This window comes from Microchirus variegatus (assembly GCF_963457635.1).
Source record: "Microchirus variegatus genome assembly, chromosome: 12".
NCBI classification, from domain to species: domain Eukaryota; kingdom Metazoa; phylum Chordata; class Actinopteri; order Pleuronectiformes; family Soleidae; genus Microchirus; species Microchirus variegatus.
Genome location: NC_139813.1, coordinates 28,314,458 through 28,325,898, shown reverse-complemented (window position 1 = coordinate 28,325,898; position 11,441 = coordinate 28,314,458). Strand labels below are relative to the sequence as shown.

Here is an 11,441-nt window from a genome sequence, read left to right as displayed (position 1 = left end):
ATGCTGGAGAGCAGAGGCTAAAACCTGGTGTCAGGAAGTGTAAGTATGGATTTACAGGAAATAACAACATCTCAGCTGATCATCAATAAACTGCAGCTGTGTCTTGTTCTTCATCAGATTCATGTGAACTGGAACTGGACACAAACACAATGAACAGAAGACTCAAACTGTCTGAAGACAACAGGAAAGTGACCAATGGGAGAGAAGATCAGTCGTATCCTGATCATCCAGACAGATTTGATTACTGTTATCAGTTGCTGTGCAGATCTGGTCTGACTGGTCTCTGTTACTGGGAGGTCGAGTGGAGAGGAAGAGTTTATATATCAGTGAGTTACAGAGGAATCAAGAGGAAAGAGAACAGTTCTGACTGTGTGTTTGGATATAATAATCAGTCCTGGAGTCTGATCTGCTCTGATGATGGTTATTCTGTCGCTCACTGTAATACATTCACATCCATCACATCGTCCTCTGTCTCTCACAGAGTCTCAGTGTTTGTGGACTGTCCTGCTGGGACTCTGTCCTTCTACAGAGTCTCCTCTGACTCACTGATCCACCTCCACACCTTCAGGACCACATTCACTCAAACACTGTATCCTGGGTTCTGTGTCTTTCCTGGTTCCTCAGTGTCTCTGTGTTCTCTGTAGAACATGAAGAGACAGCAGCTTCAGTGGTGGACGAGGTCTCACTGTTTAGAACCTGATGTTAAAGCCTCAGTAATTCATCATAAACAATGATTGTCTGTCATTAACTGAGTCGTCTACCTGTGCTGCTCATTATAATGAGCTACTGACTGTGCTGTGAGCGCCCCCTGCTGCTGAGAACCAGCCTGAAACACAGAGGTTCACACTCAGTCAAAACAGACATGAAAAAATGATTTTAGTTCAAAATAAGATGAAGTAAAACTAATGAACAAAAACAAATGTTTTAAGTGAAAATGAAAAAATAAAGTGAAAATTAATACATTTATACAAAAATAACAAAAAGTGAATCAAGTGAAATAAAATGCTTTATATAAAATAAAAGGTTTTAAATCAAATGTAAATAAAGAAGTTTCTCTGAAGATCATCATCATCATCATCATCATCATCATCGCACTGACCTGACTTTCTGTCCCAGCATGCACTGCTCCTCCTCTTCATGCAGTCTGACAACCCCCCCCCCACATCTGGCAGAACACCCTATATGTGGGGACATTTTTTCGTTCTGGGGACATTATGCCCAGTCCTGATCGTGGTCCCCACAATGTGGTACAGACATGTAGATGCGTATCTGTGTGTGCTTGTATTTCTATTCTTGTGTGGACCAACCCCTGGCAAAACACCTTATTTGTGGGGACATTTTTTCATTCTGGGGACATTAATTTTTTGCTGCTGGTCCTCTGCTGCCTCGTGTGGCCACTTTGTGTCACTGAGTTAAGTCTAAATTAAATATTTTTAAAGCCAAATTTTACAAAATAAGACATTTGAACTTTTAGTAGTTGAGTTACTGTTATTCAACAGCTCCTGTGTCTCTGTGATGTTAAAATCACTGGTTTTCTCTATGGACTTTGGTGTGAGAGAATGAGTGACTTTGGTGTGGGAGAGAGAATGACTTTGGTGTGGGAGAGTGAGTGACTTTGGTGTGGGAGAGTGAGTGACTTTGGTGTGGGAGAGTGAGTGACTTTGGTGTGAGAGAATGAGTGACTTTAGTGGGGGAGAGTGAGTGACTTTGGTGTGGGAGAGTGAGTGACTTTGGTGTGGGAGAGTGAGTGACTTTGGTGTGTGAGAGTGAGCGACTTTGGTGTGGGAGAGTGAGTGACTTTGGTGCGGGAGAGTGAGTGACTTTGGTGCGGGAGAGTGAGTGACTTTGGTGTGGGAGAGTGAATGACTTTGGTGTGGGAGAGTGAGTGACTTTGGTGTGGGAGAGTGAGTGACTTTGGTGTGTGAGAGTGAGTGACTTTGGTGCGGGACAGTGAGTGACTTTGGTGCGGGACAGTGAGTGACTTTGGTGCGGGAGAGTGAGTGACTTTGGTGCGGGAGAGTGAGTGACTTTGGTGCGGGAGAGTGAGTGACTTTGGTGCGGGAGAGTGAGTGACTTTGGTGCGGGAGAGTGAGTGACTTTGGTGCGGGAGAGTGAGTGACTTTGGTGCGGGAGAGTGAGTGACTTTGGTGCGGGAGAGTGAGTGACTTTGGTGCGGGAGAGTGAGTGACTTTGGTGTGGGAGAGTGACTTTGGTGTGGGAGAGTGAGTGACTTTGGTGCGGGAGAGTGAGTGACTTTGGTGCGGGAGAGTGAGTGACTTTGGTGCGGGAGAGTGAGTGACTTTGGTGCGGGAGAGTGAGTGACTTTGGTGCGGGAGAGTGAGTGACTTTGGTGCGGGAGAGTGAGTGACTTTGGTGCGGGAGAGTGAGTGACTTTGGTGTGGGAGAGTGAGTGACTTTGGTGTGGGAGAGTGACTTTGGTGTGGGAGAGTGAGTGACTTTGGTGTGGGAGAGTGAGTGACTTTGGTGTGGGAGAGTGAGTGACTTTGGTGCGGGAGAGTGAGTGACTTTGGTGCAGGAGAGTGAGTGACTTTGGTGCGGGAGAGTGAGTGACTTTGGTGCGGGAGAGCGAGTGACTTTGGTGCGGGAGAGTGAGTGACTTTGGTGCGGGAGAGTGAGTGACTGTTCAGTGAAGAAATAAAGTGTAAACATATATTTAAGACATCATAGACTTTAGCCGTTGTAGATTTTAACCTGTGAATCTTTTCTTCGACTGTGTAAATGTAACTCGACGTCACTTTTATATATAATACTTTCAAAGGTGTAAGATGTCCACGCAGAGTTACTCACAAACATCCAAGGTTTAGTAAATCCAAGGTTTAGTAAATCCAAGGTTTAGTAAATCCAAGGTTTGGTAAATCCAAGGTTTAGTAAATCCAAGGTTTAGTAAATCCAAGGTTTAGTAAATCCAAGGTTTGGTAAATCCAAGGTTTAGTAAATCCAAGGTTTAGTAAATCCAAGGTTTAGTAAATCCAAGGTTTAGTAATTCCAAGGTTTAGTAAATCCAAGGTTTAGTTAATCCAACAGCAGTGAAAACCAAAAGTATGTGAACAATGATTGTCCTCAGCTGCGTCAGATCAACACTGAGCATCAACACAAACACTCAGGTGCAGACAGTTAATCACTGATGAAGGTGGACATGTGACAAACACACGCACACTGAGGACCCCGCATGGACACAACAGGCATTACAGTCAAACAGTCCTGACATCATCTCATTGGTGTGTGTGTGTGGAAACCTCACGTCCAGCGGTGACATCACACTTAAAGTTTCACAGAAGAAGAAACGCTGAGTCATATTTCATCACCCCCCCCCCTCCTCTTTTGTCCCTCTGTGGACACGTCCACTCATGTCCACTCATGTCCACTCATGTCCACTCATGTCCACTCATGTCCACTCATGTCCACTCATGTTGGACATTCTGAGGTCACCTCAGTTTTCAAAGGGACGACCCGCCAAATTAAAAGCCTGTTTCCGGAAATGTCCACTTTTCCCCTTTTCAGCACTTTATTGTGAAGAAAACTTGTGTATATATATATAAATATATATTTACATATATATTAAATTGTTTATGAATTATTTATTGTTCTTATTTATTTACTTTTCAGCTTCTTAAATGTGAATCATTAAAAAAAGAAAAAAGAAAAATCAATATAATATTGTATACATATATATATACATATGTGTATATATAGATATACACACACATATACATGTACAGTATATGATATTATATTATATAGGGTTTTATATATATGTGTGTGTGTGTGGAATAACATATATATATATATATACATTCAGGTTAATTATGATGACGTCACTTTATTATTATTACATTAATATTAAAACGCTTCATAAATTCTGGACTCAGTTCTATTTACAGCATAAAAGTGCAGACGTTTGTTGTGTTTTTCAGGTTTTTTTTTATTGAACAAAAGTATCAAAAACAAAAGACAGCAGCAGTGCAGTTACACCTGTCAGCCTGCAGTTTATTCACAGACACAACAACAACAACAACAACAACAACAACAACACAAACACACACAGACGCCTGCGTCTCTCTAACCGTGTGACGGTTAACCTCTCTCTGTTTGGACATAAATAAGAACACAATTCCTTCGCAGGGCGCGACAAATATTTGGCAAAAACACACACAGACGTCACAACATCTTGTGTCGCTTCTTTAAATAAATACAATTCAAAAAAAAATAACAATCTTTCTTGTGTTTTGTGTGTGTTTACATACAGAGTTAATGCACGGTCGATACAACACACATATATATATATATATATATGTTTGTGTATATTTGTAGGATTTTTAGGTAGAAAACTAGCTTCATCGTCTCGGAGGACGTTAAAAAAACAAAGAAAGAAAGAAAAGCCCACGTCTGTTTAAGATTCAAACCATTTGTTTTAAATGCTTCGGAAAAGTCAAAGCGTCGTCTGCGTAAACTGTGAGCGTCTGAGCGGCGTTTAAAGACCTGAGTGCTGAGCGTTAGCAGCAGATTCACGACTTACAGCAGTAACGCAACAACAACAACAACAACAACAATAATAAATATACGACTTTTGCCCCCTGTTTTTTATTAACACGACAGCGACAAAAGGACAACGTGGCGTAAAGTCGGCGTTTTTTTTTTTATGTGCCTTCATCGTCTGGAAATCACTTTGGTAGAAAAGATTCAAAAATAGCTGGAAATTAAACGTTTGTGGTGTTTTTTTTTTTCTTTTGTTAGTGCTTTAGCAAGTCCTCGGCCCTGACTGTCCACCATGTCCACCTCTGTCCACTCGTGGCGTGGACGGCGCCCTCTGCAGCAGCTCTGTGGAGTCATTCTCGTGTCCGTGTTCAGTGGCTCCGCCCACAGGAAGCAACGCAAGTCCTTTGAAAAAAGTGGCAAATAAACCCCGCCCCCAGGCCGCTCATAGGTGACCGGGACAGCGGACGTGATCGAGGGAAAGGAGTCCTCCCTCCAGAGGAGCGAGGGTGGAGGTGAACGAGGAGGAGGAGGAGGTGAACGAGGAGGAGGAGGAGGTGAACGAGGAGGAGGAGGAGGAGGAGGAGGAGGAGGTGAGGTTGTGCAGTTGTAAAGTGCTCTCCTTGATGTGCTGGATGAAGAGGTTCCTCTCGTCCTCGGGCGTTTGTCCGTTCTGAGCTCGGACGATGCAGGTGGGTCGGTGCAGGTTGAGCATGTAGACGAGCTGCTGCTTCTGCTGCTTCAGCTCCTCGATCTGAGCCTTCAGCTCCGAGTTCACCGACTCCAGCTTCTCTGACTCCTGAGGAGGAGGAGGAGGAGGAGGAGGAGGAGGAGGAGGAGGAGGAGGAGGAGGAGGAGGAGGAGGAGGACAGCAGATGTTTAACAGACAGAAGATTCACTGGACGTTCTGGACTCTTTCCTGCTGGTCTTTAAGCGTCTGACCGGAAAAAAAACCCCCCACCTCGCAGTACGTTCTTCGTGAAATTAACGTCAACGTTAAAGAGTTTTTTACGGCTGCAGCGATTACGTCGACTGCAAAGATTTGTCGACGCTAAAATGTCGAGCTATCCAGAACTAGCTACAGCAGGGTCTCAAACTCGCGGCCGATGTCCTGCGGCCCTACACTTATTTTGAAATGACAAAATTCCACATTTAATCATATAAAAGCCTGTCTAGTGTTTTAGTCTGTTTTTGTTATTTACAGATTAATTTTGCGTCACGAATGGGTTTTTTTTTTTTCTATCAAAACAAACACTTTTATGATGGATTATCAAGATATCATTTTAATTTCTAATTAATTTTAATAATACATTTTTCCCAAATTGTTGGACTCTTTTCACTTGACCTGGCCCCTCCTGACCAGACTAGAAGTTCACTGGCCCCCAGGTCATTTTGAGTTTGAGGCCCCTGAGCTACAGGAAGTGCTGGGACCAGCATCACTCGCTGTTTACATCCCGCACAGGAAGCAGAGAAGAAGAAGGAGGAGGCACATAAACACCGACCCAACGTTGGAATAAACCATGGAATAAATGCTAATTCCATGTTAGCACTAGAACACGTTAAACACCGCTGTATCATCACGTACCGCAGAACTATATCGCAGAGGATTTTAAAATCACACGCTCATTTATTCATGAACCATCGGCCGATGATGTTAGCACAGAATACGTTTGTGTCGCGCGTCGTTCGGTCGGAAAATCACGGAAGAAGCTAGCTTAGCCAACGCTAGTTCACTTACGTTAACGCGTACTTTACGGCAGTGATCGGTGAATTACAGGCGACGCTGCTTTGACCTGTTGATGCTCGCGTTTATAATGAATTTGAATTTGATATTTAATCTGTAATCTACGGTGGCCCTGAGGTGCAAAACACAAACACAAATGCGACCAGTGGTCGATAGCGGGAAACAACGTTTTTCGTTGTTGTTGGGTTTTTTTGTGATTTGGGTTTGTGTTTTGCACCTCAGGGCCACCGTAGTCATCTGTGATCATCTGTTTCAGGTGTTTAACTGTGTTATTAAAGCACACGTATGTTGGTTAAACACACGTCCAAAATAGGTGCTAACCAAGACAATCGCGATTAATCGGAAAAGTAATCGATTTATTCGTCGACAACAAAGAACAATCGTTATTTGCGGCCGTAAAAGAGTCTCAGAGCGGATTTATTTCCTAACATTCTTCATATTTTGGAATGTTTGATCCCAGTTGTAAACGTACCTTCTGCAAACCTTCCGTCTTCTCCTTCTTCTTGTTGCGACACTTTGCCGCGGCGACCTTGTTCCTCTCGCGTCGTCGTTTCCTGCGGTCGTGTTCCTCCACGGTGAACTGCAACGACAACAATCTCACCGTCACAAACCTACGTCACAGATTAATCACGGCGTGGCGTGGACCGGACCGGACCGTGTTCCCTCGGACGACTCACCTCTCTCTTGACTCCAGACCCTCCAGCCGTCAGCTCCGAGCAGGAGCTGCCGCCGTCGGAGCTGACGTCGGCGCTGAGGCCGCTGGACAGACGCTTGGTCTGGATGGCGAGACGAAGCTCCTCCTTCACCAGCGGCGTGAAGTTGGTGAAGTCGTCCAGCGTCAGCGAGCCGGGCGGAGACAAGCACGGGACGAGGGCGGAGCAACTGATGTCAGCCAACGAGGGACCAGGATGCTGCAGCATCATTCTGAGGGTGAGAGGGTGAGACGCGAGTGAGAGGGTGAGACGATAACAACTATATATCCAGATTATTTTGTTTTTTCAGCTTCTTAAATCGTGGAAAAACTGAATATTTTTAGTAAACAATGACTCGATTATTAAAATAATAACAACTGAATGTGTTATATAATGTTAATAATAACAATAACAACAATGATAGACAACTGTTATTAAGTCGGGATTGAAGTTAGAAATATCAACCTCATCTTAATCCATCGTCACTGAGTAATAGTTAATATTAAACATCATATTTTAACATTGATTAGACATATTATTACAGCAAATGACCATTTGTCTGCTTAATATTAAACACCATGTTGTTTGTTATACTCAAATATCTTACATATATATATATATATAAATAAAGACAAAATATTTATAAATATTTAAAGCAGAGTTGTTATTCATTTGAATCCAGAAACATGAATAAGTAATGAGCTGTCAATCATTAATAACAGCAGATGTTTGTTGTTTAAACAGAGTTTGATAAGGAGATGATTAAAGGTCAATACAGGGATTTACAATATCAATCAATCACATAATCTTCACAGTCACAAAACACTGTTTTTAATGAGTTTTCAGTTAAATACGGACATATTTGACCATTTTCTTCTTATATTTCTGATGTTATGTCATTTAAAAGTACGTAAATAGTTGTTTCTTATGTTACTGATGACTACTGTAAAATAAACAATATGAATAGATGTAATATATAATAAAATAAATGACTATAAAACGTTAAATGATTGCATCATAAAAAAAAGCACGAACCGGAAGTGTCTTCGTTTACGTCACAGAAAGTGGTCCCCGTAAAACATAACAAACTCTTTAAAAACTGCCTTTTAATCGTAAATAAACACATATATTAGTGTTAAAAGACTCCGTTAAAAGACTTTAGTTTCAGTAGGAAGTGGCTTTTTTTAACAAAGTTTTCTTAAACGCGTCCCGGGACAGAGGAAAAACACCGGCTCCTCTCCGCTCCTCTACCCGGGACAGGAGCGTCCCGACCCGGCGTGAGAGAACACCGCAGCCCCGCTGGCTCCTCCGGACACAAAAAGCCGTCAGACTCACCTGTGAAGCGGCGGAGTGACCGGCGGAGGTGACGTGAAGAGAACGTGGAGAAAATCACGAGACTTTTCCTCTTTTCTTTCCTCCGTGTTCGTGTTTTCTGGCTCGCGCTGATTAAGTTTCTCTGAAGCCGTTGCATCACCGCCTTTATAGGGCACGCGCAGGGGGGGCGGGGCCTGCTGACGATGACGCCGCGAGGAATGTGAGCAGGGAGGGGCGGGGGGAGGGGGGCGGGGCGAGAGCGGAGGGAGAGCACTGAGGTGACGTCATCCTATTTATAGACGGCTGAGACTGCGATGATGCAATGAAGTCACTCTGCTGTAACAGGACACGCCCCCTCCTCTTCATCCTCCTTCCTCGTTTCCTCGTTTCCTCCTCCTCATCCTCACTCTTCCTCCCTTTCTGGTATTTTCTCACTTCTTCTGCAACTTTTCTTTCTTCTTTTCCTCCATCCATTTAACTTTCCTCTCCTTTCCTCTTTCCTTTCCTCTTTCCTTTCCTCTCACCCTTTTCACTTCACTTCTCTTTCTCTCTTTTCCTTACAGTTTGTTCTTTTCCTCCTCTTCCTCAATCTTCAACTTTTAAAGCTTTCTTTTTCTTCCTTTCAGAATTTCATCCATCCTCTCCTCCTCTCACCCACTTCCCTTCCTCCCTCCCTCCCTTCCTTCCTTTCCTTCCTTCCTTTCCTTCCTTCCTTCCTCCCTCCTCTTTTTAACACTCACATGGATTTTCATTCCACAGATTCCACACTAACGAGTGAATTCACTCACTGATGATTAACTCTGTGGTTAATGTGAGGACAGACAGACAGACAGACAGACAGACAGACAGACAGACAGACAGTTAGAGAGACAGACAGAGAGACAGACAGAGAGACAGACAGACAGACATACAGACAGAGAGACAGTTAGAGAGACAGTTAGAGAGACAGTTAGAGAGACAGACAGAGAGACAGACAGAGAGACAGACAGACAGACAGACAGACAGACATACAGACAGAGAGACAGTTAGAGAGACAGTTAGAGAGACAGACAGAGAGACAGACAGAGAGACAGACAGACAGACAGACATACAGACAGAGAGACAGTTAGAGAGACAGTTAGAGAGACAGTTAGAGAGACAGACAGAGAGACAGACAGACAGACATACAGACAGAGAGACAGTTAGAGAGACAGACAGAGAGACAGACAGAGAGACAGACAGACAGACATACAGACAGAGAGACAGTTAGAGAGACAGTTAGAGAGACAGTTAGAGAGACAGACAGAGAGACAGACAGAGAGACAGACAGACAGACATACAGACAGAGAGACAGTTAGAGAGACAGTTAGAGAGACAGACAGAGAGACAGACAGAGAGACAGACAGACAGACAGATAGACAGACAGTTAGAGAGACAGACAGTGTAATCTGTGTGTGTAATTGTGAGTTAAGTATATGCATGTTAACTGTATGTAAACTGTGTGTAATCTGTGTTAAGTGTGTATAATCTGTGTGTAATATGTGTGTAAAATGTGTGTAAAGTGTGTGTAATCTGTGTATAAAGTGTGTGTAATCTGTGTGTAAACTGTGTGTAATATGTGTGTAAAATGCGTGTAAAGTGTGTGTAAAGTGTGTGTAAAGTGTGTGTGTAATCTGTGTGTAATCTGTGTGTAAACTGTGTGTAATATGTGTGTAAAATGTGTGTAAAGTGTGTGTAAAGTGTGTGTAATCTGTGTGTAAAGTGTGTGTAAAGTGTGTGTAAAGTGTGTGTAAAGTGTGTGTAATCTGTGTGTAAAGTGTGTGTAAACTGTGTGTAAAGTGTGTGTTAAATGTGTGTAAAGTGTGTGTAATCTGTGTGTAAAATGCGTGTAAAGTGTGTGTAATCTGTGTGTAAAGTGTGTGTAAAGTGTGTGTAATCTGTGTGTAAAGTGTGTGTAAACTGTGTGTAAAGTGTGTGTAAAGTGTGTGTAATCTGTGTGTAAAGTGTGTGTAAAGTGTGTGTAAAGTGTGTGTAAACTGTGTGTAATCTGTGACAAAAGTGTGTGTAAAGTGTGTGTAATCTGTGTCTAAAGTGTGTGTAATCTGTGTGTGCTGATATTAGGTCATTTTGGATAAAAACCTGAGCTTTTATCTAGCTAGCTAAACTGTTCGCAAAACACGTGTTTGCAATACTTGCAAAACGTGCAGAGGGAGTTTAGCCTAAATTAGCCAAAAAAAACGTCAACCTCTTTGTGTGTTTAGGGGCGGAGCTTTGGCCACGGGGGCCACCACGACGGGGTAGGATGTATTGTGTAGCCTGCTACTGCTAGCATTAGCATCATAACATTGTCCGAAAGAAAGACAAAAATATAACAAAATGTTGTAATGTTACGAAAAACTTGTTAGAACAAATTGTATCTCAGTAAACATGGTTAGAATGTTTATTCGTAGACGCGTCGCTACACTGTTGCGCCAAATACCATGTAGCGGTTGTTATCGACTGGTATTGCTAACAATGGCTAAGTTAAGATCTGGTTAAGATCTTAAATTTGGTTAGTGACGCGGGTTTTTACGTGGGTTTGGCTTCACACACACACACACACACACACACACAGCTGCACAAAAGCCTTCACATATGTAAAAATAGATCATGTAATATTGAGCCTGTGGGTTAGCGCTACGCTAATCATGTGTTATTAATAGTGGACAGGGTCAGCAATGACTTCACGTCGCAGCATCAGTCACGATTACCAACACGCTGTGTGTGTGTGTGTTTGTGTGTGTGTGTGTGTTTGTGTGTGTGTGTGTGTGTGTGTGTGTGTGTGTGAGACTCTAAAAATAAGACAATAAAATAGTTTTTAAATCGGACGCAGTTTCACACGTCATCTTTTAAAGGTACAATAATGAACATCACTTATCTCCATCAATAATGTGCTTTTCTATATTTCTATTTATTTTAATGCTAATTCTAGTTATTTATCATAATTCTAAAAGTATAAATACTGCATTTCTATGCTACATTGAATTAGGCTAAAGTTAAAATCAAAGTTCCCACAAAAATCGACACATATTTACGTAATTAGACGAGCCCGCTAATGCATGTGCTACAGGATTCAGCGCTAGGCTAACTCCTCGGTTCATTGTGTGGTTAATTAGAGGGTAAACCAGATTGAACGTTTTAAAACAAAGCTAACGACTGTGCGTCAGACACAGACAGAA

At 42.6% G+C, this 11,441-nt stretch overlaps 1 protein-coding gene across 1 annotated transcript; it reads right to left on the bottom strand.

Moving 5' to 3' along the window:
- Window positions 1-4,030: 4,030 nt before the first annotated feature.
- Window positions 4,031-8,369, bottom strand: atf3 (activating transcription factor 3). Its single transcript, XM_083898888.1, has 4 exons — window positions 8,266-8,369; window positions 6,916-7,162; window positions 6,711-6,818; window positions 4,031-5,293 (listed from the first exon to the last, which is right to left on the bottom strand). The coding sequence occupies exons 2-4, from the start codon at window positions 7,159-7,161 to the stop codon at window positions 4,940-4,942; spliced, it is 708 nt and encodes a 235-aa protein (XP_083755014.1). The 5' UTR covers window position 7,162; window positions 8,266-8,369; the 3' UTR covers window positions 4,031-4,939.
- Window positions 8,370-11,441: the final 3,072 nt, after the last annotated feature.